At 40.3% G+C, this 27,311-nt stretch overlaps 1 protein-coding gene across 8 annotated transcripts in view; it reads left to right on the forward strand.

Moving 5' to 3' along the window:
* ptk2aa (protein tyrosine kinase 2aa) overlaps positions 1-27,311 on the forward strand; it is a 551,780-nt gene that overhangs the window by 394,605 nt on the left and 129,864 nt on the right. For all 8 annotated transcript variants that reach the window (XM_041189015.1, XM_041189013.1, XM_041189014.1 and 5 more), the window contains 3 exons: positions 820-917; positions 10,159-10,243; positions 20,581-20,681. In XM_041189015.1, the coding sequence (XP_041044949.1) occupies positions 820-917; positions 10,159-10,243; positions 20,581-20,681 (284 nt within the window). The remainder of the gene's footprint in view (positions 1-819; positions 918-10,158; positions 10,244-20,580; positions 20,682-27,311) is intronic.

Consider the following 27,311-nt stretch of genomic DNA (forward strand, 5'->3'; position numbering starts at 1 on the left):
AGAATCACTTAGTGAAACTGTGCCAAACACAATTCCTTTTCCCTGTATGCACTGTCAGACATGCCATCTTCAGGATGAGGCATTAAACCAAGGCCCCACTTGCTCTCTCAGGTGTATGTAACGATCCTGTGACACTATTTTAAAGAAGAGCAGAGTATTCTTGGTGTCTTGACCAATATTTGTACCTCAATTAACATCAGAAAAATAGATTATCTGGCCATTATCACATTGCTGTTCATGAGAGGTTGCAGTGTGCAAATTGGCTGCTATGTTTGTTGCATTGCAACATTTCCTAAGTATTTAATTGTCTGTAAAGCACTTTGGGACATTCTGACATTGTGAAAAGCTTTGTGTAATGCAAGTGGTTCTTTTTTCTCTTTACTAATTTGTAAGGAGTGAGAAGCACTGTTTCAATTTTTCCATACATAAAAAATTTACACTAAATTGTTATTTTCATTTAATTGTTTTAGCTTTCTGCACAGAAGAAATAATGGTTTAATCCATTGTTCAGCTTTCATTGCACTACCATGCTACATAAATTGCATTGTTCCGTATTTAACTACAGAAACTGTAACGTACACTACTTTTTGATTTTCTTTCCCTACTCCCAATTGCAATGCAGAAAGCTATGGGATAGATGAAGGTAATGAAACTGTTTATTAATTGTTGCCTGATTATTGTGCTTGCTGCCTGTTGGATGAATATAATTGTGCCAAGTTGTTTGTCACTTAGTGTGTAACTTTTTCTCATTTTAAAAAAAAGCAAAAGCCATTTGTTACTAAAGTTGATTTAATAACTAATTATCTTCAATCTTTACAGCCAGGGATTATGAGATACAGAGGGAGAGAATTGAACTGGGGCGCTGCATTGGAGAGGGGCAGTTCGGTGATGTGCACCAAGGAATTTACACGAGCCCTGTGAGTAATTCAGAAATTAAAGCTTTGTGACAAGGTTAAAGACAATATGGTCGAACAGAAAATTGATGTGAACAGCAGCCCAGTAGTTCCAGTGGGAGAGTGGAATCTCATTAGGGAACATCAGCTTCAAATTCCAGCTTTGCCTCATATTCATAATAGGTTATTTTTTTTAGTGGCACATAAGATCAAGTCTCCTGTGGAAGGGGCCCCAAATTGCAGGGCTAAAAGTATTGGCAGTGAAATATCTTACCTTGGAAAATGTCTCCTGTCAGCCACCATGGAGGCTGTCTTATTGCCAAAATATCCACTCTTACAGCTTAAGGACAGTCTGGAGCCAAAAAGAAAGGGAATTTGAATAGAATACCTTTTAGCATTATTTTCCTGGTATGTACTTATGTTCATGAAATGGTTTCCTCTAATGACAAAAATCTTTTTCAATAAGTGCTGAAACTTTGGGCCACGTTTTGCAATGGAGGCAGGAAGCTTGAGTTGCAATGTCTCTGGGGGTGGTGTGGGGAGGGTGTGCATAGGAACAGGAGTAGGCCACTCAGCCCATTGAATCTGTTCCGCCATTAACTACAATCGTGAAGATCATCCACTTCCGTGCCTTTTTCCCATATTGTCCCCCTATCCCTTTTTGTCATTGGTATTTAGAAACCTGTCAATCTTTACTTTAAACACACTCAATGACTGAACTTCCACAACCCGCTGGAGTAGAGAATTCCGAAGATTCACAACCCTCTGAGCAAAAAAAATTCTCCTCAACTCAGTCCGAAGTAGCTTCCCTCTTATTTTGAAATTATGTCCCATGGTTCTAGACTCCCCAACCACAGGAAACATCTTACTGCAACTACCCTGTCTATCCCTTTAAATATTTTTTAGGTTTCAATGATATCACCTCTCATTCTTTGAAACTGTAGAGAATATAGGCTCAGTTTTTCCAATCCCTCTTCATTGGACAGTCCCGTCATCCAGGGAACAAGTCTGGTGAACCATCGTTCACTGGACTGGTATTCCAGAGACCCAGGGTAATGCTCCAGAGACCCGGATTCGAATACCACCAAGGCAGATGGTGGAATTTGAATTCAAAAAAAAAATCTGGGTTTAAAAATCTAATGACGACCATGAAACTATTGTTGATTGTTGTAACAACCCATCTGGTTCACTAATGCCTATTAGGGAAGGAAATCTGCCGTTCTTACCTGACCTGGTCTACATGTGACTTCAGACCCACAGCAAAGTGGTTGACTCTTAAATGTCTCTGAACAAAGACAATTAGGGATGGGCAATAAATGCTGGCCTAGCCATGAATGAATAAAAGAAACTATGGCAATAATATCCTTCCTAAGGTAAGGGGACCAAAACTGCACACAGTACTCCAGGTGCGGCCTAACCAAGGTTCTATACAATTGAAGCAGGACTTTGCTACTCCTGGTCTGTTCAACTCCTCTTGAAGCCACTTTGCATCTTTCTCACAACACACATTCCCACCTAGCTTTGTGTCATCCACGAACTTGGAAATATTACATTTGGCCCCCACATCCAAATCATTGATATATATTGTGAACAACTGGGGCCCAAGTACTGATCGCTGTGGTACCCCACTAGTCACAGCCTGCCAACGCAAGAATGACCCATTTATTCCTACTCTCTGTTTTTTGCCTGTTAGCCAATCCTTAGTCCATGCCAGTATATTGCCTCCTATCCCATGTTCTTTAATTTTTCTAACCAACCTCCTGGAGGGGAGTTTATCAAAAGCCTTCTGAAAATCCAAGTATACTGCGTCCACTGATTCCCCTTCTGTTAGTAACATCCTCAAAAAAAACTCCAATAGGTTCATCAAACCTGATTTCCCATTCATAATTCCATGCTGACTATGCCCAATCAAATCATTATTATCCAAGTGCCCATTTATCACATCCTTTAGAATATAGATTTTCCCTACTTCTGATAGAAAAGCCTGTAGTTCCCTGTTTTCTCTCTCCCTCCCATCTGAAATAGTGGGGTGACATTTATTTCCTTCCATTCTGCAGGAACCATTACAGGATCTATAGAAAATTGGAAGATGATCAGCAATGCATCCATTATCTCCATAGCTACCTCCTTCAGTACTCTGGGATGTAGAATGTCCGGTCCCGGGTACTTATCAACCTTCAGTGCCATTAATTTCTCCAACACAGCCTTCTTATTAGTACTAATTCCTTCAACTCCTCATTCTCCCTAATCCCTTGGATGTCTAATTCTGGGACGTTTCTTGCATCTTCATTTGTGAAGACAGACACAAAGCAATCACTTAGCTTCTCTGCCATTTCTCTATTCCACATTATAAATTCTCCTGACTCTTCCTGTAATGGACCCACATTTGTCTTTGCCAAACATTTCCTTTTTACGTACCAGTAGAAGCTTTTACAGTCTGTTTTTATCTTTTTTGCTAGTTTTTATTCATATTCTATTCTCCCTTTCTTGGTCCTCCTTTGCTGTATTCTAAAATCCTCCAAATCCTCAGGTTTACTACTATTTCTAGTAACTTTTTAGGCCTTTTCTTTTAATCTTATACAATCCTTAACTTCTTTTATTTGCCATGGTTGACTGGCTTTTTTGGACTTTTGTGCCTTGAAGCAGTATATAGTTGTTGTAACCTATGTAATAATCCTTGAAAGACTATTCGTTGCTTATGTACCATCATGCCTTTTAATGCATTTTCCAAACCCACCTCAGCCAATTTACCCCTCCTACCTTCATAATTTCCTTTGTTCGAATTTAACATCCTGGCTTCGGATTGAATCACCTCACTTTCAAACATAATGGGTGTGATTTTCCAGCCTCACCTACCGCCAGGATCATCTGGTCCCTCCGAAAGTCGATGGACTTTTGGCTGAGCCGCCGAATCTCCTGTGGCGGGTCAAGGCCCATGTAAAATTCTATCATATTATGATCACTCATCCCTAAATGCAGGGGGCAGGTGGTGGCATAGTGGTATTGTTGCTGGACTGGTATTCTGGTGACCCAGAATAATACTCTGAGGACCCGGGTTTGAATCTCACCATAGCAGATGGTAAAATTTGAATTCAATAAAAATCTGGAATTAAAAGTCTGATGATAACCATGAAACCATTGTTGATTGTTGTAAAAAGCCATTTCGTTCACTAACGTCGTTTAGGGAAGGAAATCTGCTGTCCTTACCTGGTCTGGCCTACATGTGACTCTTAAAATGCCCTCTGGACAAGGGCAATTCAGGATGGGAGATAAATGCTGGCCTAGCCAGTGCCACCCACATCCCACGAATGAATAAAAAAAAGGTTCTTTTACAACAAATTTATTAATTAGCCGTTTTTTGTGACATAATACTAGATCTAAAATAGCCTGTTCTCTAGTCAATTTCTCAACATAGTGCTTTACAAAACCATCCCAACACACGTCAGAAACTCGTTCTCCACAGCATGACTGCTGATTAGGTTTACCCAGTCTATACGCAGATTGAAGTCACCCATGATCATTGTATTACCCATGCTACATGCTTCTCTAATCTCCTGATTAATACCATGCGCAACACTACCACTACTATTTGGTGGCCTATAAACAACTCCTACCAATGTTTGCTGCCCCTTCCTGTTTCTGAGTTCCACCCAAACGGATTCCAGTGCGGTCATGACTGAGTCTGGCCAGCTGCCACCAGGGCAGCTTAGAGGCAGCTACAGAGATGGGCAAGTGCTAAAGTGTGTTGGTTAAAGGCCAGTCTTGCTTCCCTGAGATTTTGGCCCAGTTTTATAAAAGGCTGTGGGACCCCCTGGCCCTCACTCCTCTGTCACCCCATGCCATCTACATGTCATCTCCACACTCCCACATGTCACTTCCATGCTTCGCCATGTTACTTCATATTGCTGTGCCACCTCCATAACCACTCATTCAGTATCCGTTATGGACAGACCTCAGGAACCATGTGGGATGAAAAAACATTAAACTTCTTACAACCTAAGGGAGCTCTCACTCCTGCTCACTTGGTGCTAAAAAAACTCTCATTCCTTAAAACCCATTAAAAGATTTTTAATCCACTCAGGTGGTTAGTCTATTAAAAAAACACAAACTTCTATTCACTAACCACATCAAGAACTGACAGTTCTTTAATAGCCTTTTAAAACTGTCAATCAAAATATGAACTCAGCACCCCCTGCTGAGATAAGTGACTTTGGAGCTTTTGAAACTCAGACAAGAATTCATAATGAGCTTAGCTGTTAAAACAGTGTTGGGAAATGTCAACAATGAAGTCTATTCAAACTGTAGAAACAGATGATGCTGCTTTTTTTAAGTTAACCAGATGCCCTGACAACCAATGCACTCCAACTGCGTGTGTTTTTTTTTACACTTAACTGACAGCTGTAGCCTGTTCTTTTTCTTTTAAAGGGCTGGGGAATTAAATAACTTCAGATGATGACACTTAACAGATCTCCTCTGCCATTCAAGAGCACTCATGTCTTCTTAAAATGGTGACTGCCACACTGCATGTTAAGCCCCTTGGAGCAACCAAAATAGAGTCTGTTTGAACTTAGCACTAATTTCAAATGGCCCTGCTGAGTTTGGGTTTCTCTCCTGCATTATCCATGCCCTGCCCCTTCACCCCGCCAGCAGGAATGGCATCTGCTGGAAATGGGGGCATCCGGGTCCTGCTTGCTATTTTTAAAGGTCTCCAGAATCAGCCTGACTTAACAAAAATCCAACCCTTATTGTTTACATTTATTTCAAATGTTGCAAGTGTTTATCTTGTAATGATGACAAAAACTAAAAGGTGAACCACATTTGTCTTCACTACCAAAGCAATAACTTTGATCTTACAAGATCATTAATTCATGAAAGAGAGAGCACAAAATACGATAATGACTAGTTAAATTATAACATTTGTTAGGGAATCAGATCAGTTTCTGCTTCAATAAGGAGGTGGCTGAGTATAATAGAAAAAAGTGACCAGAGGTCCAGAAACAGAATTGGGCAAACTGAAGTAGTCTTTTCTTGTTCCCGTGCCATTGTATTCGTATGCTGTTGTGTCCCGAGATTGATTTATTAATGTCAGTACTCGAGCAGGTTTGTTTGTCATTTCCATGTTAAATCAACACAAAATATGAGCAATTTAATTGGCAGATGAATTAAAAATTAAGTTTTGGATACAGCTCTGAATAGATTCAGCACAGAGTGTGTGCTAGTGAAATTAATAATGAATGCTGTGTACATGTCTGAACTGAAATGTGAATGAAACTGTCCCTCACAAGGTAATGCATATGGCATCTGTCATGTCTGGATCATAATGCTATTTAAGAAAAATAATTTTGTACCTTTTTAAAACTAATTTTCATTGTTTCACTTGCTGCATTTGAGAAAAAGGAATATTCAGTGAATAACTTCCAGTGATTGTGTTATAATCTTAAAAGTTGTACTGCCTGAAGTAATAGACTTTGTGAAGATCAGAACACACTTCAGCAATTTTCAAGAAACCCCTGGTGATGATGTTGATTTTAAAAATGAATTGAAATGAGAAGCATTAAACATTTAAAATTCTGAATTGATAGTTTTCTTGTTAAAAAATGTTCAGTTATTTTTATGGGCTTTGCACACTATATTTTGTTCCCAGGCGAAAGTTTGGCAGATTGGTCTGATTTAGCTACACTCTGACCAGTAATTCGGTTGGGTGAGTGCCTAGGAAATTTGCTCTGAGTTTTTACCTCCTTTCCATTGGATAAGTACTTAACTTTGATTCAGCATCTCCACAAGACTGCAGAATGGTGGGCATCCTCTCTCAATCTCAGAATTTTAGCTTTTTAGTCTGGATGAAATAGATCTTATCAGGACTCTGGGTCTATACTCGGTGGAGTTTAGAAGGATGAGGGAGGATCTGATTGAAACTTACAGAATACTGAAAGGCCTGGATAGAGTGGATGTGGGGAAGATGTTTCCATTAGTAGGAGAGACTAGGACCCGAGGGCACAGCCTCAGAGTAAAGGGAAGAACTTTTAGAACAAAGATGAGGAGAAACTTCTTTAGCCAGAGAGGTGAATCTATGGAATTCATTGCCACAGAAGGCTGTAGAGGGCAGGTCATTGAGTGTATTTAAGATCGAGATAGATAGGTTCTTGATTAGTAAGGGGATCAAAGGTTACGGGGAGAAGGTGGGAGAATGAGGTTGAAAAACTTATCAGGCATGATTGAATGGTGGAGCAGACTCGATGGGCCGAATGGCCTAATTTCTGCTCCTATGTCTTATGGTCTATGTGCTCTGTTAGATCCAAGAAATAGTTAGCGTTTATATAGCGCCACTCTCTGAAGCATCTCAAAGCATTTCATATTTTGAGCAGTTGAAGATGCGGTGAATGTTATTGTTTGGGCAAACATGACACCTTTTTGTGCACAGGACGGCACAAAAATGCAGTGAATTGAATAACAATTAAGGAAGAATGCTAACCAGAACAACATACTTTTCATGATCTCAGGATGTACCCAAGTGCTTCAGAAGCAACAAAGTATTTTTCAATTGTAGCCACTGTTATAACATAAGAAAACGCAGCTGCTAGTTGCTGCACAGTGAGGTCCCACGGTGAGTAATAAATGATCAGGTAACCTGTTTTCTGGAGACATGAAGACAAGTGACCAAAAGCTTGGTCAAAGAGGTATGCTTTATGGAGAAAGGATTTAAAGGAGGCAAGAGAAATGGAGCAGTGGAGTGGTTGAGGGAGAGAATTCCACAACTTTGAGCTTTGGCAGCTGAAGGCACTGCCGCCACTGATGAAGTGACTGAAATTGGGAATGCTCAAGACCAGAATCCGAGCAGACACCTCAGGCGGTTGTAGGACTGAAGGAGATTGGGAAGGGCATAACCATGGAGGTATTTGAAAATAAGATGAGAATTTTAAAATCAAGGTGTTGCTTAACTGGAAGCCAGTGTAGGTCAGTGAGCATAGGGTTGATAGCCGAACAGAACTTGTTAGAACTTACAAAAAGAGAGGCAGCAGAGATTTGGGTGACCAGAAGTTTATAGAGGAAAGAACGTGGGAGATTGGCCAGGAATACGTTGGAGTAGCCAATCTATGGCTAACAAAGTAGGGGAAGAAACCATGATGTGATTTTATTTTATTGATTCATGGGATGTGGGGACACCACTGGGAAGGACAGCATTTATTGCCAAACCTCATTACCGTTCAGAATATTACAGACAGTTAAGAGTCAACCAAATTGCATTGAATCACAAGTCAGACTTGGTAAGGATATTAATAAACAGGATATTAGTGACAATCCAGTAGATTGATGGTCACTGTTACTGATGCTACCTCTTTATTCCTGATTTGTTTTGATAATTGAATTTAAATTCCACGCTGGCTTGATGGGATCTTAACTCATGTTTCCAGATCATAAGTTCGGTCTTTGGATTACTAGTCCAGTCCACACTCTCCTACCATAACTAGCCAGATTATCATTGATACGGTTTGGGTGGGGCTGATGATGATAAGTATAACCAGATGGGGAGGCTTCAGCAAAAGGCAAGTTGTTGTTTCTACCTGTGAACAAGTGTTCAAATTTCAATCAAAGCTATGATGTCAATGCAATTATCCGGTGACAAAATAGTGAATGATGATGTTGCAATTAACAAGCTAATGTGTGAAAGCAATATAGAAGCTTCTATCCTCCTTGTCCCTGAGTTCTGGGAGCCTGCTGAAATCTGCCTGCTCCTCTGTGAAGATCTAAACATGCTTGCAGTTGCACTATAAGATCTGTTAAACATTCAGTCCTTTTTAAAGCCAGGGCTTGGTATGAAATTCGTAATTGTTAGTTTCATTCAGAAAATAACAAGGTGTCATTTTCATAGCTGAACCAGTCAGAAAGTCTGGATACATTTGAAAATCATGTTAGACTTCCTCTTAAATCAAAATTTGCACAATGTGTAATGAAGCAGATTGAGTGAGGCTGCAAGTGGCTTTTTAAGGTCCCATGTACTTTACCTAATTTGAAGGTGACCCTACAAGACTAAACTGCTTCAGAGGTTTGCGTTTACCTAGTTCTTCAGGACAACTCATAACTGTCGAAGTGTTTTGCATGCAATTGAGCACTCCCTGGTGCAGTGAGTTTATTTTGTGTAGGCAAAAGTTGCATCTGTGTTGTGCACATCAATCTGTTGTGTTAATTGAAGGAAAATTATTGTCAGGCCGCCAGGAGAACTTCCTGATCACCCTTTAGTAGTGCCATGGGTATTCAGTTTTCACTTGAGTCACTAAATCAGGCATGCGATCTGGGCTTAATGTCTTTGCTGAAAGATGGCATCTCTGCCAATGTTTGCAATATTAGCACTTCATTGAAGTGTTAACGTGGATTATGTTCTCAATTCCTGGACTGGAGCTTGAAACATGAACCTTCTGACTCTTTGGAGGGTGGTACCAACTGAGTCAAGGTTGGCAGGATCTTGGTAAGGAACATGGAACAGAAGATACAAAGATACCGTACTTGTCCTGTTCTGTTTAGTTAGTCAGTTCTACTGATGTTTTGTAACACTGCACCTTACAACAAACATGAGTGATGCACAGGCTGCATGTAGTACAGGGCCAACACTATTTGTTCTGGAAAGAGAAGTTCTGATGAAAGTTTGCAGCCTGAAATGTTAACTTTGTTTCTGTCTCCACTGATGCTGCCAGACCTGCTGAGTATTTCTAGAATTTTCTGTTTTTATTTACTATATGATCTAGACTACACTTTTGTACATTGACCACATACTGTCCTGTGTCTGCCCTGTCAACAGGACCCCAGGGGTATCAGTTAATTTTAAAGGCTAGAGACCGCACTTGCAGTGGCATCAGCAGAGGTTATGCTTTGTTGAAACATTGGCCTTGCTCAATGAATTACCATACACATTACTTAAAAATGTTTGTGAATATACTGTAGAAATTTCAAAAATACAGGGATAGTCTTTATCAGTTTTATGCCATGTCAGGTATTAACTGAAAAGGCAGCTCACCACCACCTTCTCAAATGCTGGCCAAGCCAGCAACATCCACATCCCATGAATACATTTTTTTTTTAAATTGAAGAGTATTTCTGACTACGTTTAATGAAATTTTGTGTAATTTATAATAGGCTTACCCAGAAATTGTCTGTTTATCTGTTTGGATCAGGGTTATTAAATAATTTAAATGGCACAGTATAGCTCTGTGCTTAGTTCAAACTACTTTACCAAGCATTGGTAACTACTTATATCTTTTCCTCCTTACAGGAAAACCCTGCAATGGCAGTTGCCATCAAAACATGCAAAAACTCCACTTCAGATAGTGTGCGAGAGAAGTTCCTACAGGAAGCCTGTAAGTTTATAAAATATGTTTTTATTCTGCAGTTTAAATGTAACACTTCAAACAACTGCTGTATGTATGTGGGATTAGAACAGATGGTTTGATTTGAAGAGGTAGCACAGCAAAGATGCTGTGGGTAGGAAGACCACCTCCTGTTCTGTAATTTCAGTAGTTCTTTGAGTGATATCTATCCTTCCAAATATTTAATTGTAATTCAGCAATGCATTTTGGCTAATTTGGTTCATGATGCAACAGACTAATATGGGTCAGTGTAATATGTACATTGAAAATCCACATTAAAAACTGACTTGAAGGTGCAGGCAGAAAGGGAATGGGTGATCGTCAGGCAGAGTAAATGCACTAGGCAGGTAGTGCCCCTTGGATCCATCTCCCTCTCTGACAGATTTTCCATTTTGGACACGGCTGAGGGAGATGGTTTCTCAGGGGAATGCAGCAAGAGCTAAGTCTGTGGCACCACAAGTGGCTCAGCTGCACAGAGGGTGAGAAAAAAGAGCGGGAGAGCAATAGTGATAAGAGATGAAGGAACATAAAAACAGACTGTAAAAATTTCTATAAGTATGTAAAAAGAAAAAGATTAGTGAAGACAAACTTAGGCCCCTTACGGTCTGAAATGGGAGAATTTATAATAGAGAACAAGGAAACAGCAGAGCAATTAAACAATCATGGAGAAAGACACAAATAACTTCCCAGAAATACTAGGAATCGAGGGTCTAGTGAGAAGGAGCAGTTGAAGGAAATTAGTATTACTAAAAAAAAAGTGCTGGAGAAATTAATGGGACTGAAAGCTGATAAATTCTCAGGGCCTGAAGGAGGTGACTGTGGAAATAGTGGATGCATTGATTGTCATCTTCCAAAATTCTGTAGATTCTGGAACAGTCCCAGCAGATTGGAGGGTGGAAAACGTGACCCCACTATTTAAAAAAGGAGGGAGGGAGAAAATGGTGAATTGCAGACTGGTTAGCCTAACCTCAGTAGTAGGGGAAATGTTAGAGCCTATGATAAAGGATGTGATAACAGGACACTTGGAAAATATCAATGGGATTAGACAAAGTCAACATAGATTCATGAAAGAGAAATCATGTTTGACAAATCTACTGGAGCTTTTTGAGGATGTAATTAACGGAATAGATAAGGGAATGCCTGTAGATGTGCTGTATTTGGTTTTTCCGAAAGCTTTTGATAAATTTCCACATAAGAGGCTAGTGTGCAAAATTAAAGCGCATGGGATTGAGGGTAATATATTAGCATGGATTGAGAATTGGTTGGCAGACAGGAAACAAAGTAGGAATAAATGGGTCTTTTCTGGAGTGGCAGGCAGTGACTAATGGGGTAGTGGTGATTAGCAGGGATTGGGTCCCTGGCTATTCACAATATATATCAATGATTTGGATGAGGGAACCAAAGGTAATATTTCTAAGTTTGCTGATGACACAAGACTTGATGGGAATGTGAATGATGAGGAAGATGTTGAGGCTTCAAGACAATTTAGACAAGTGAGTGGGCAGATACATGGCAGATGCAGTATAATGCGGATAAGTGTGAAGTTGTCCACTTCAGTAGGAAAAGCAGAATGGCAGAGTATTAATTCAATGGTGATAGATTGGGAAATGTTGATGTATAAAGGGATCTGAGTGTCCTTGCACTCTAAACACTAAGAGCAAGCGTGCAGGTGCAGCAAGTAGGTAAGAAAACAAATAGTATGTTGGCCTTCATTGCGAGAGGATTTGAGTGCAGGAGCAAGGATGCCTTACTGCAGCTGTACAGGGCCTTGTGAGACCACACCTGGTGTATTGTGCGCAGTTTTGGTGGTCTTGCCTAAGAAATGATAAACTTGCCATAGAGGAGTGCAGGGAATGTTCACCAGACTGATTGCTGGGACGGCAGGATTGTTTTATGAGGAGAGATTGGGTCGACTAGGCTGTATTCACTGGAGTTTAGAAGAATGAGAGTGGATCTCATTGAAACGTATAAAATTCTAACAGGGCTGGACAGACTGGATTCAGGGATGATGTTTCCTCTGGCTGGGCTCACAGTCTCAGGATATGGGGTAGGCCATTTAGGACTGAGATGAGGAGAAACTTCTTCACTAAGTGGGTGGTGAACTTATTGAATTCTCTACCACAGAAGGCTGTGTAGGCCAAATAACTGCATATAGTAAAGAAGGAAATAGATAGAATTCTAGACTCTAAAGGCATCAAGTGGTATGGGGAGAGTGTGGGACTGTGGCCTTGAGAGAGAGGATCAGCCAAGATCATATTGATGGTCAGAACTTCAAATACATAAGACCAACCTTATTTTTATTTGTGGGACAAGGCTAGCATTTACTGCCAATCTTTAATTGCCCTTGAGAAGTTGATAATGAGTCAAATATTAAACCACATGTCTGTGTGATGTTAGAGGACCCAGATGCTGTTAGATAGGGAGATCCAAGATTTTGATTCTGTGACAGTGAAGGAACAGTGGCGTAGTTCTAAGTCAGGATGCTGAATGACTTGAAAGGGAACTTGGAGCTGGTGGTGTTCCCATGCAACTGTTGCCCTTGTCCTTTGAGAAGGATGCACCATCTGAGGAAGTTAAGGATGGTGTCAAATTGTAAGAAAGAGTGTCCAATGCTGTGAAGATTAGTGATAGGCCAGAAGATTGGGAAAATTGTAGAAATTAGCAAAGGATGGCTTAAAAAAACGCAATGAAGAGTGAGAATTAGAATATGAGCGTGAACTAGCAAGAAATATGAAAGTATACAGTAAGAGCTTCTACAAGTATAAAAAAAGAAAGGCATAGCTAAAGTAAATGTTGGTCACTTAGACAATGAGACTGGGAATTAATAATGGGAAACAAGGAGGTGGCAGAGACTTTTGGGTCTTCTATCGTGAAAACAAAGTATCTGAATAATAAGAGAAAATAATGGGGCAGAACGGAGGGAGGAATTTAGAACAATCACTACCACAAGAGAATAAGTACTCAGAAAATTAATGAGACTAACAGCTGACAAGTCCCCAGATGGCCTGCATTCTAAGGTCCTTAAAGAAATGGCTGCAGAGATACTGGATGCTTTGGTTGTATTCTTCCAAAGTTCCCTAGATTGTGGAAAAGCCCCACCGGACTGGAAAACTGCAAATGTAACATTTATAGTCAAGAAATGAGGGAGACAGAAAGCAGGAATCTGGAGGCCAGTTAGTCTAACATCTCATTGGGAAATGCTAGAATCCATTATTAAGGAGGTAGTAGCAGGACTTGGGTTTTATGAAAGGGAAATTGTATTTGACAAATTTATTAGAATTTGTTGAGGATGTGACAAGTAGGGTGGATAAAGGGAATCAGTAAATGGGGTATATTTAGATTGCCAAAAGGCATTCAATTAGTGATGGGCAACAAATGCTGGCCTTGCCAGTGGTGCCCACATTCCAATAAAAATAATTTTTAAAAAGTGCCACAGAAAAGGTTACTACACAAGACAAGAGCATGATGATGGGGGTAATATATTAGCATGGATAGAGGATTGGCTTACAAGAAATAGTCAGGATTAATGGGTAATTTTCAGGTTGGCAAACTGTAACTAGCCACAGGAATCAGTGTTGTGGCCTCAATTATCTACAATCTATATTAATAATTTAGATGAAGAGACCATGAAGTGAATAGAATTGGCAAAAATTGGCATCGGCAATGGAAGGGGACCCTCAAAAGGAGGCTTTGATGGATCATACATTCAGCCCCTTGGGCTGAATATGATTGCAAGTACTTCAGGCTTGACTTTTGAATTGACGTGCTTTGCTTCCCCGTCATTGAGGATGGAGGTGTTCATGGAGCCACCTCCTCCTACTTGCTGTTTAATTGTTCACCACTATTCATGACTGGATGTAGCAGGACTGCAGGGCTTTGATCTTATCCTTCGATAAAATTGCCAAGGATTCTACTTGGAGTTTAGGCTCCTGGTGATAAATTAACTTTATTGGTCTGTTACCGACAGAAGAAGAGGACTTCCCATAGCCCTTTAACAGATTTCAAGTTGTACACCTACAGCTAGAATTATGCTACTTTTGTCAACTCCACACCACTGTTGCCATAAGATTCTAAAGGTGAGATCTTGATATTTCAAATACTCTCAATTTGTTTTCTCAGGGGGAAGCATCAGAAAAGAGTTCTAAAACCTTACTCTTAACTAACAATTGTTTTATTATATTTAGAAAATATAGGTGAGGGAGCAATCCTGTACTATCTCATCATTCTAGATATCCTGCTTGATTATCTGCCCACTTATAAGGGCTCTATTACTTTGATGTTGCCATGCTAAGTGTGCTACTATTTTAAATTTATGATGGGTGTGACTGACCCATTTAAGGCTTGAGATTGCTTGGGATCATACTTGCTGTCTCAATGGATCTGAGGGCTTACCCAATGAAAATCTGAGCTTCACTGGTCTCCAAAGTTTAATCACCATCCTTTAACTAGATTAGCTGATTTCAGCCAGCTTGCCATGTTGTAACTGGCTTTAGTGCTTCAGAGATAGGGGATATATTTCTGTTCCTGATCACTATCTGGTAACGTGTGTTTATATGTTGGATGATGATAGGATCTATTTGAGCTGTGATTCCTCACTTGATTGAATAGCCTACTGATACTCATGGGCAATGACCATTTGGATGAGATAATGCAGAGTTACTAAAGTTCAAGGAACCTTATCTTGGCAAGGAGTTAATAACCATGATCAGCCTTTTCATAATGCTGACTATAGTCACAAGATCTTTTTATTACATTATTTGTTAGCAACACAGCAATCTACCTATATTTATTCTTCTGTTCCACTTTTCTGGTATATGGTCACACCATTTCAGCTTTTGCTCTGCAAAGTGGGTTCATTTCTCAGTTGGAGCTCGTTCCATCTTCTAATGGAACAGATTTTCAGCCACTAGGTACATATGCCCATCATAATTTTCACACCAAAGGTTCAAAATTGTTATGGTACTGGCCAGAGGTCATGAGTTCAACAAAGTGAAACTGAATTCAATAAATCTGAACATTTGTGGGTGTATAACCAGGGAAATAACAGAGAAAGCTCCCAGGTTGTGATGAAAACACAATTGATTTCTGAACTGCTTCAAGGAAGGGAACCTGTCATGCATACCCGGCCTAGCCTACACTGTGACTCCAGTTCAATTTACGTGATTGTCTCTTGGTGCTTTCAGGACAACTTGGAATAGGCAAAAATTCTGTCTTGTCAAAAGAATATGCATTTTAAAAGTATTGTTTTTTAAAAAGTAGTTTAAAATAAACCAGTCCTCAATTGGTTATTTGTTTTTACAGTCCACATACAACACTCCTATTGCACAGCTATGATCTGTACCTTGTTAGGATTTTTCCAGAGGCATCAATCTTAACCAGAGAAAATGGATGAAGTGGCAGGCAAATATACACATTACCCTGGAAATTGTTTTGGGTGTTGACAGGTCATTCACAGGGTATACAGAAATTGCTGTTGGTAAGCCTTTCAAGTCATGGAATATAATAATACTGTAAACTGGCCACGATGCCTTGAAGGTTAAAAAAAAACTTGCGTTTTTTGTATATTACACTAGGACGGCCTAAGTATGAGCTGGTTAGGTAGTGTGGGAATTGTTCAAACTGTTCAGTTGTTGACTGGGTGTAGTAAGTATACAAGGAAGCAATACAGGGGTCAGCAACACAAGATTGCATCTGAAACAAATAATAAAAATCTTGCTGCTTTAATAAGCATAAATTGCATAAACAACAACATCTTGTATATACATTCTTGTGATAAGGCAGATTAGGAAGCAGTTCGAGTGGCCATACGTGAAAGACTGGCTTGGTGAGCAAGCCAGCATGCAGGCTGCAAATAATCTGGGCAGGTAGGTGAAAAGAGAGAAATGTTCAAAGCCTGATTACTCCAACATTCAACATTTCCCCCTGACCCCTGTTCTACCTGAAGCTATGATTCTCTCGCACACTTCAGCTTCAATACTTTTGACCTGGCAACAACCCTTCCTCAGTCCATTTTTGTCTGATCTCAAGTCCCTCCTTGTTTTTCTCAACTGCTCATGTTATAACACCTCCCTGAGAGGTATATAACCTTCAACCTATTCCATATTGCCTCCATCTACGTATATATTCTCAGCCTTAGAAAGGTAATATTTATTGGGTATTTCAAACTATATCTGAATAGGCTAAATATTACATGATGGAAAACTCCTGTCATTGAGGAATATTATTTTCTCCAACTCACGATTGGGAAAGATACAGGTGATCAATTTATTTATTTTTCTATCTGGGACTTGCTGCCTGCATTTGTCAATAACATTTCTTATGGCATGTTACCTCATTAAGAGCTCTCTTGAATGAAGAGTTCTCACCACAATTTGAATTGCTGTGTTAACAATTGTGACTGTTTATTTTATGATTAGAGAGACACTTTGTTACAGTTAGAGGTTTGAAATAACATTTGACTGAGCACCTAACTCCATCTTATTTTCACCATAACGTGATGTTTAAACTAGCACTGGTGAAGAAACTGAGAGTTAGGATTTTAAGCCAACAATTTAGCATAGTGAAAGCATTATTCGAAAGCTGGGCAGGCAAACTGCTGTGTAGCAAGTCTGCTCTTTAATACAACTGTTGAAAATCTTGTGGCCCCTTTTTAACTGTGAGGCTGCTTTTGATGTCTTTATAGCAAAGATGTGGTAAGAGCAAAGAATCATGCAATCTAACAAGGCCTGCTTTTTCCTTCTCTTCGGTGATGTGTTTCTTTGACTGGGAGCAGCCCCAAGCTTCTGGTTTCTTAACAAAAACTGCCTTCAACTAAGCAGGAGTCTGTAAAATATACAGACGGAAATATCTTGTGGCGAGCCTAAAATTATAATGGAGAACACAGCCATTCATATACTGTGCCAGATATTATTCTGAGACTCAGAAGTGCACGATGAATTATATTTAACAAGGTAATAATTTTTTCCATATGAAGCTTTTGCGGAAATCATTTTCTATATCTGAGTAAAGTTTTGATCAGCATGGGCTGGGGAGGGTTTAGGCCAAGGTTTATTTTACATGGGCATCAGTGGCAAAGCCTGCTTTTATTGCCCATTCCTATTTGCCCAGAGAAAGTGCTGGGTGCAGTTGTGTCCTTGAACCACTGCATAGCAATTTGATAAAATTAAATGGCTTGCTAGACCACTTCACAGGACAGTTAAGAGTCAAGCACATTGTTATGTGACTAGAGTCACAGTCACAGATAAGCACAGGTTTCCTTCCTTAAAAGGCATGACTGAATCAGTTGGGGTTTTACAGCAACCCAGGAGCTTCACGGTCGTTTTAACTGATTCCAGCTTTTTATTTCCGGAGTTCTTTTAAAATTGATATCAAATTCTCAAACTGCCATAGTGCGATTTGAACTTGCTTTATCTGGATTGTTAATCCAAGCCTTGGAATTACTAGTCCTGTGTTTACTAACTGCGTTTGGGTGTCATGCTGGAATGATGGTTTCTGTTCAGAAGCTCCCATTCAGATGCCTTACTTATCTAAAAAACTATCATGAACACACTGTAGAAATTCTTCCTCTTCTTTGCTACTAAGATTACTTTTATCCAATTAAAGTATTTTGGACCTTGTGCATTATTTTTGATTTGTATCTCCTCTTCTATTGCTTTTCTACTAGTTGCCTATGTACTGCTACCCGCATATCTAAAACCCATTTATGCTGAAGTCCTAATTTTTTTGCAAAAAAAAGTCAAATCCCAATACCTTCTCCAAACATTATTGCCAAGAGTTGCAAATGTTGAGATCAACATAAACCATGGTCAAAAATTTAAAGTCACAGGCCTGTATAGGCCACTCCTGCCCCAGAATTGGTTCCAGTGTCCCAGAAACCTCAACCCTTCACTCATATGTCATCTCTGTAGCTACTCATTTAGTTTCCTTAATTAACAATTCCTAAAACAGGAGTAATCCTTGGACTATTATCCTACAGATCCTTTTCTTTAATCTAACTTTAATCTAGCTCCTAATTGCTGAAATTTCCTTTGGAAGATCACAGTTTTATTCCTTCATCAGCCATTGGTTCAAACGTGAACCAAGACTTTTGGCTGTATCTCTTCACCCTCCAAAATCACATATCTGTTGTATAATCCCTTCCCTGGCACCTGCGAGGCAACATTCATACAGCAAGCAATTAGGAAAGCAAATTTTATCTTGGCCTTTATGGCAAAGATAGAGATTGTCACTAGAGGCAGACATCAAGGTAAGTGGGGGTTGGTGGGGGGAGATTTCGCCAGGGTAAGGGGATTGGGGGGCCGGGTTTGAGAAGCCGGGGGGAAGGGTGAGAAGTGTGATCTTGAGGAGTGGGAGTGTGCCCCTGATGGGCACAGGGGACCCCAACAAACTTCTTCCTATCCTGGCGTGGGTAAAATAGCAGTGGGAGGCAATAGGCCCAAGGATGGGCAGGCTGCCCAATGCCTACAACGCCACCCCAATTTCAGGTTTTGGGCAGACATTTAGGTGACTGTAAGGCCTCGTGCTAGATTTCACGTGCCGCTCATCTTCAAACCTACTGGTAGGAAAGCGTAAAACCCAGCCTCCTATTCCAGCACATTTAAGTTAATCTGATTCATAAATACGAAAAGAGTAGTTCATTGATGCTGTTGGATCTTTTTGGTGAGGCATTATACCATGGTGGATGTAAAAGGTCCCATTAAGCTACCTAAAGTGCCCTCTGGCTGACATTCCTCCCAAAACAGATCAATTGGTAATTTCTTGTGTGATGTTGCTGTACCTTGAAGCGTACAAATTGGCTGCCACATTTGCCTGTGTAAGTAATCCTATTTCAAAAATTATGATCTACTTGGGGATCTCCTGGAGATGTGATAGGATTCGTTATAATTGTGCATTTTTTTTTGTACAAAGCAGGTTTTTGGATTTACACTCTGCTCTCTACATTGTCACATCATATAGGCTATAATTAGTTCTGTTTAATAATACCAAAAAAAACAAACATTTCATACACTATTAAAAATAACTTGCCCCAGACTTTCATTGCTGGCCACCCCCATGTTAATGGCATTTCAGTTTTGTTTAATTATATGCAAATGAGGGCATTAATTGGGGTTTCACTTAAGCACATATTAAGAGACACTTATTGAAACTGTGGTGTGGCTGAGTTAGAAGGTGTATGCTTGTAATGTTTCACTCTGTCGATAAATGTAAGACTGAGTAAAGATTGGCTCCACTACCAGACAGGGGTACTTCATTAATTGGCTTAGCCCTAGAAGGGGAAATGCATTGCCCGGGTGGTCTAGTTTCACTCAATTTCCCTATTGGGAGATGCTGCACCTTCTCTTTGGCATTTGAACTTGTATTTGATCACTCCATGACACTAGGCAGTAGTAGTAGTATTATTATTGTCCTATAGGCACAGTTACATCAGTTGTCATTTCATGATTATTAAAACAGATTTTGCACTATCAATCCAGGGCACTCGCTTGAGAGATGCATTTATATAATGGTAGGGATAGTGTCACTTCACTGGAATTTTGTTTTGACTTGTAATTCAGCTGTTAACAATTGTTTACAAAAAAAATGCTCAGATTGTTTTGACCAAATAAATTCTTCCTAGTTTGGCCAACTTTTTGTATCACAAAGGTTAAACAGCTGACTGACTGACTGTTCAAATTAATTTAACTGGCTTTAATGTTACATTTCCATTTGCATATACATTTAGTAATTATTCTCATATTTCAACATTTGATGTGCCGTTCATGCAGGCAATCTCTTGTTTTTGGCTAGGTTTGAACTCTGATTAGGCATAGAATAGCAAATTCTGCTGATTTGAATGGAGGTTGTTTTCCTGTACTTTTTTGAAGGAATAGTTGGGCTTCTGGCAATTTTTCCTGCTGGCTCAGCTGAATATAGATATTAATAATGACAAGAACTGTGTTGGGGCAAACAGATATTTTACCATTATAGAGTACAGTATTTGATATAGACTGATTGATTATAGACTTCTAGGCCAGTATGCAGTGGTTAATTTTTAGTCTATTTCTTTCTCCCTGAAAAGGCTACAGATGCTGGATCAATTGAACCTTTCAAGACAGAGATTGATAGATTTTTGTTAGGGAACGATTTTAAAGTACATAGCGCAAAGGCAGATAAGTGGAATTCAAATACAGATCATCCTCAATCTAAATGATTGACTGAACTGACTCAAAGAGCTGAATAGCCTGCTCTTGATCCTATGTTTCTGCTAGGGTTCTGGCCTTCCTCTTTGATTCAGTTAACAAAAATGCCTTCACTAAAAAATAACAAATTCTTTTTTTATTTTCTTAAAGTGACGATGCGGCAGTTTGACCACCCTCATATAGTGAAGCTGATTGGCGTAATTACAGAAAATCCGGTCTGGATAATAATGGAACTGTGTACCTTTGGAGAGGTATGATCATATGCATTGATAAATGCAATCGGGAACGTGAATTTTATGAAAGAGTCTATTTGTATTTTTTTTAACATGAATTCATTTAGAATTACATGGGTTAGTTCAGGATTGCCAGCATGTATTTGTAAAAAGTGATGACTGACAAACTGGAAAATTAATGAAGATTATTCAGTGGGTGATGTGTACCTAAATTATCAAACGACATTCAATAAGGTGCTACAAAGGCGGCTGATTGACATTGCGCGTGGTATCAAAGAATTCAAGTATTTATCTACCGCTGCCTCTGATAAAGTATTCCATGTCCTATATTCAAAGAAATATAGCCTTTCCCTTTCCCTTTGTTCTTTTGGTGGTGATCTTAAATTTTTCCCCCTTATTTAGTGATTTAATGAAGTTTATCCAACTGGCCAATGTGTCTAGTGTGTGGGTGAAGAAAGTTAGCATGCTTTCTGTTTTTGTGTGCTAGTTTGCTCCACTTTCAGCCCATACCATTGGCTAGCAGTAATGCAAAAAAGAGAACCAAATGTGTAAGTCTTTCCCTGTCAGTATGACTTCTCCAATGGCAAGTCCTCAGCTGTGCCTCCTCGCAGTGACACACGGAAACTGGATCCCATGTGGCCCCAGGTTAAAACTTCAGAGGGATTCTGAGAAGTTTTGGCACCCAGGCATGCAGTGTGCAGGTCCACTGGCATGTGCTCACACCTTGACACTCACGAACCAAACTCTCAGCTATGGGTAAAAAGCTTCACTGCCTTTTGGTTACCTTGGGAGAGTTGAAGGCTAAGGGAGTAACCCTGAGAAAAAATCTGGAGTGGAGCTCAAAGGCAGACTGATATCAAAATACATCATCTTTCCGGCAACTCTTTGCATTCCTTTGGGCTCAACTGGGGAGGTCGAGAGGGAGACACTGACGTTTGGGCAGTCCAGGGTCTACATAAATTTTGCCGACGCTTGCACCCTGGAGAGGATAGTCCAGTTTCGCTGGAGCATTAACACAACACAGGAGACAGCAGTTATGAGTGCTAAGCCCAGTTTGATTGGCATAGAGAATGGGTGTTATGGGCTATCTCTAACATTGGGAGGAACCATCATGATCCCATGGTCAATCACTTTCCATCTCAAGTTGGGCAACCCCTGACTAGTAAGGTGACTCCCCATCGTCTATCTGCTTCAATGGATGTGTGGAGCTTCAAGAGTCTCTGCTCAACAAATGGACAGAATCCATTGCACCAGACAAACAAACTAATCAAATGAGAAGAAAGAAAATGCCAACTCTTCGATTAGTAAGCTGGAATGTCAGGCCCATGCTCAGGGAACTGACGGATGACTTCAGCTGGTTGATAATGTGTGCCTGACAGCTGTGATCAGTGTGAACCTGACAGGCAGAACATTGACATAGCTTCCCCACAAGAGACCAGGCTCACGGAGAGTGGATCACTGAAAGAAAACCACTACACTTCATCCGGCAGGGGAAGAGTTCAGAGGAAATATATGTACAAGGTGTGGGCTTCACTGTAAGGAACTCTCTACTCTCAATGATAGAACCCTTCATAAATGTTTAACAATGTGTTCCTTACAACCCCCCCACCCCCCGACTCAAAACACTTAAAACAGTGCCAGTTAACTTCAAGAGTATCTATGTTCCAGTGCTATGCCCCACTACAGAGGCGATAGATGAGTTCTTTGAGGAGCTTGAAGCTGCTATCAGAAGAATACCTAATCAGAACCTACTGGGGGCTTTCGACACAGAATGGATGCGGGAAAGGATTGCCTCACTAACAAATGAAGTAGGAACAGAAGTAGGTTATTCGACACTTTGAGCCTGCTCCACCATTCATTAAGGTCATGGCTGAACTGTTCGTGTTTCAAATTCCACATTCCCATCTACCCCCGATAATCTTTGATTCCCTTGCCTAACAAGAATCTATCTACCGCCTCCTTAAAAATATTCACTGACCCTGCCTCCACTGCCTTCTGAGGCAGAATGTTCCAAAGTCACACAACCCTCTGAGGGAAAAAATTTCTCCTCATCTCTGTCCTAAAAGAAGATCCCTAATTTTAAAACCGTATCCCCTCGTTCTGGACTCACCCACAAGAGGAAACGTCCTTTCCACATCCACATTATCAATATCGTTCAAGACCTTATATACTTCAATCAAGTCACCCCTTACTTTTCTAAACTCCAGTGGAAACGAACCCAGTCTATCTAAACTTCCTCTGAACAGCCTCCGACACATTTATATCCTTCCCTAATTAAGGAGACCAAAACTGCACACAGCATTCAAGATGTGATCTCACAAATGCCCTGTATAATTGAAGCATAACATCCTTAATTTTATGTTCTCATAATAAAGTATTACATTCTGTCAGCCTTCTTAATTACTTGCTATACCTGCATACTAACTTTTTGTGACTCATGCACTAGAACATCTAGATCCCTGTGCAGCCATTATCTGTTTAAGTAACGTTCTGCTTTGTTATTCTTCCTGCTAAAGTGAACAACTTCACATTTTCCCACATTATACTCCAGCTGCCATCTTTTTGTCCACTCAGTCAACTTATGTGTATCTGTCTGCAACCTCCTTATGTTCTCTTCACAACATACTTTCCTACCTATCTTTGTGTCATCTGCAAATTTAGCTATCATACCTTCACTTCCTTCATCTAAGTCATTGATATAAATTATAAAAAGTTGAGGCTCCAGCACAGACCCCTGCTGGACTCCATTCATCACATCCTGTCAATCAGGAAAAGACTCATTTATGCATTTTCTCTGTTTTCTGCCAGCCAGACAATCTTCTACCCATGTGAATATGTTACTCCCTATACCACGAGCTTTTATTTTCTGCAATAACCTTTGATGTGGCACCTTATCAAATGCCTTCTGGAAATGCAAGTACAGTATGTCTACAGGCTCCCCTTTATCCACAGTGCATGTTACTCCTTCAAAGAACTCCAATAAATTGGTTAAACATGATTTCCCTTTTGCGAAGCCATGCTGATTCTTCACAATTACCTTGTGTTTTTCTAAGTGTCCAGCTGTAACCTCCTTAATGATCGATTCTAACATCATCCCCACAACAGACGTCAAGCTAACTGGCCTATAGTTTTCTGTTTTCTGGCTCCCTCCCTTCTTGAATGGAGGGGTTATATTTACTAATTTCCAGTATGATGGAATCTTTCCAGAATCTAGTGTATTTTGGAAAATTAGCACCAACACATCTACCTCATCAGCCACCTCTTTTAAGACTTGAGGATGAAGTATATCAGGACCTGGAGACTTGTCAGCGCGCAGTTCTATCAGTTTGCCCAATACCACTTTCATAGTGATTGCAATTTCACCAAATTCCCCTCTCCCTTCCACCTCCTGATTTACAGCTATTACTGGAATGTTTTTTTATCCTCTATAGTTCCTTAAAAATATTCAATCACCCCGCCTCCGCCACCTCCTGAGGCAGAGTGTTCCAAAGTCACACAACTCTTCTTTGGGGGTAGGAATAGTAAGTTTGCGGAAGACACAAAGATTGGCCGGGTGGTTAACAGTGAGGTTGAGTGTCTTGGACTACGGGAAGGTATAAACAGGATTGTCAAATGGGCAGACAAGTGGCAGATGGAATTTAACCTTGAAAAGTGTGAGGTGATACACATTGGAAGGAGTAATTTGACAAAGAAGTATTCATTGAACGGCATGACACAAGGAAATTCTGAGGAATAAAAGGACCTTGGCGTGTGTGTCCATAGATCTCTGAAGGCAGAGGGGCATGTTAGTGGGGTAGTGAAGAAGGCATATGGAACACTTGCCTTTATCAATCGAGGCATAGATTACAAAAGTAGGGAGGTCATGTTGGAGTCGTATAGAACCTTGGTGATACCATAGCTAGAGTACTGTGTGCAATTCTGGTCACCACATTATAGGAAGGATGTGATTGCTCTGGAGGGGGTACAGAGGAGATTCACCAGGATGTTGCCTGGGATGAAATATTTAAGTTATGAAGAGAGGTTGGATAAACTTGGGTTGTTTCTGTTGGAGCAGAGAAGACTGAGGGGTGACCTGATCAAGGTGTACAAGATTATGAGGGGCATGGACAGGGTGGATAGGGAGCAGCTGTTCCCCTTAATTGAAGGGTCAGTCACAAGGGGACTTAAGTTCAAGGTGAGGGGCAGGAGGTTTAGGGGAGATGTAAGGAAAACCTTTTTTACCCAGAGGGTGGCGACGGCCTGGATTGCGCTGCCTGGGAGGGTGGTGGAGGTGGGTTGCCTCACATCCTTTAAAAAGTACCTGGATGAGCACTTGGCATGTCATAACATTCAAGGCTGTGGGTCAAGTGCTGATAAATGGGATTAGGTAGGTAGGTCAGGTGTTTCTTACGTGTCGGTGCAGACTCAATGGGCTGAAGGGCCTCTTCTGCACTGTGTGATTCTGTGAACCTTCTGAGAGAAAAAATTTCTCCTCATCTCTGTCCTAAAGAGCTGACCCCTAATCCAAGTGCTGGTAATATACTGCCAGAACTCCTCAAGCATGGGAAACCAACACTCCTGAAGCACCTGCACAACCTTCTCTGTCTCCACTGGAAGGAGGGGGCAGTGCCTCAGGGTGTTGCAAAGATTGTGACCCTGTACAAGAAAATGAAGACAGAAGCAAAATATTTGTTCATTTCATCTGCCATTTCCTTATTATCTACTATTAGCCCCCCATTAGGTCCTCTAGAGGACCAACACTCACTTTCCTTAATCTCTTCCTGTAGAAACTCTTGCTATCTGTTTTTGCATTTCTAGCTAACTTCTTCTCATACTCTAATTTCTTACTCCTGATTTAACCTTTTAGTCATTCTCTGCCATTCTTTACATTCTGACCAATCATCTGACCTGCCTCTCATCTTTGCGCAGTTATATGCTTTTTCTTTAAGTTTGATGCCTTCCTTAATTTCTTCAGTTAACCACATATGGTGGGTCCTCGCTTTAGCATTCTTCTTTATAGTAGGAATATGTTTATTCTGAAATATCCCTTTCAATGTCTGCCACTGTTTCTCTATTGATCTATTCCCTAGCCTAGTATCCCAGTTAACTTTATCTAGCACAGCTTTCAGGCCCATATAGTTGCCCTTATTTACGTCTAAAATACTAGTCTTAGAACTACTCTTCTCCCTTTCAAATTGGATGTAAAATTCAGTCATATTGTGATCGTCACGACATTGGGGTGCCTTTACCCTGAGGTCATTAATTATCCTGTCACATTACACAATATCAATAACCTGCTCTCTAGTTGGTTTCAGAACGTGCTCTCTAAGAAACTATCTCAAAAGCATTCTAAGAACTCTTCATCCAGGCTATTACTGCTAATATGATTTTTCCAGTTTATATATAGATTAAAATCGCCCATGATTATTGTCGTCCCTTTATCACAAGCATCCAATATTTCTTCTTGTACACTTCATCTTAAATTGTGGTTACTGTTAGGGGGCCTGTCGACCACTCCCACTAGTGACTTCTTTCCCTTGCTATTCCTCATCTCCACCCAAACCGATTACACATCCTGATCTCCTGAACCAAGGTCATCTCTAACTATTGCACAAATCCCATCCTTGATCAACAGTGCTACCTCCACCTTTACCTAGCTTCCTGTTCTTCTTGAATGTTATATACTCCTCAATATTCAGGACTCCATCCTTGTCATTGTGCAGCCGTGCCTCCGTAATGGCTATCAGATCACATTTATTTACTTCAATGCGCGCATTCAGATACAGAGCCTTTAATTTTGTCTTGTTGTTATCTTTGTAACATCTAATCTTGACTACTGGTGTATTCTTAGGTTTTATTTTCCTGCCTCAGACATCATGGCCTGTGAAAGATAAATGAGAATGTACAAAGACTACATGCATTTTGCAGCACCATGAGCTTTCTGTAGCTAACACCTTTCAGAACAAGCCATGTCACAAGGTGTTCAGGTGATATCCAAGATCAGGCATTGGCACCAGCTGGATCTGATCATCACCAGAGACGAATCTAAACAGCATTCTTAACACACTAAGGGCCGATATAGCACTTACTGATACAGATCACTGCCTGGTGGACAACTGAGTTAGAATGTAACCTTTGAAGTTTTTTCATTCAAACTAAAATGATGTCCTCATTTCAACATCAGCTATCCTACCTACCCAGATAAAAATCAACAGTTCTTCAACTCAGCTGAATAGGCACTCTAAGCCATTCCAACACAGGGTACAGATGCAAAATATTTCGAGACACCATCTACATGATTGTTTCTGCTGGTCGGGGAATCTAAAATGCGGGTGCACAGTCTCTGGATAAGGGGCCGATCATATAGGTTTGAGATGAGGGGAAATTACTTCACTCAAAGAGTTGTGAATGTTTGGAACACTCTTCCTCAGAGGGTTGTGGATGCTCCATCATTGAATACATTTAAGGCTGGGCTAGACAGATTTTTGGTGTCTCAAGAAATTAAGGGATATGGGAACACACAGGGAAATGGAATTGAAGCCCAAAATCAAACATGACCATATTGAATGGTGGAGCAGGCTTGCAAAGCCAAATGGTCTAATTCTCCTATTTTTTGTGTGTTCTTACAACCCCACACTCTTAACATATGGGAAGCAGGAGCAGAAAACT

The sequence above is a fragment of the Carcharodon carcharias genome, chromosome 6, assembly GCF_017639515.1.
Source record: "Carcharodon carcharias isolate sCarCar2 chromosome 6, sCarCar2.pri, whole genome shotgun sequence".
In the NCBI taxonomy this organism is placed as follows: Eukaryota; Metazoa; Chordata; class Chondrichthyes; order Lamniformes; family Lamnidae; genus Carcharodon; species Carcharodon carcharias.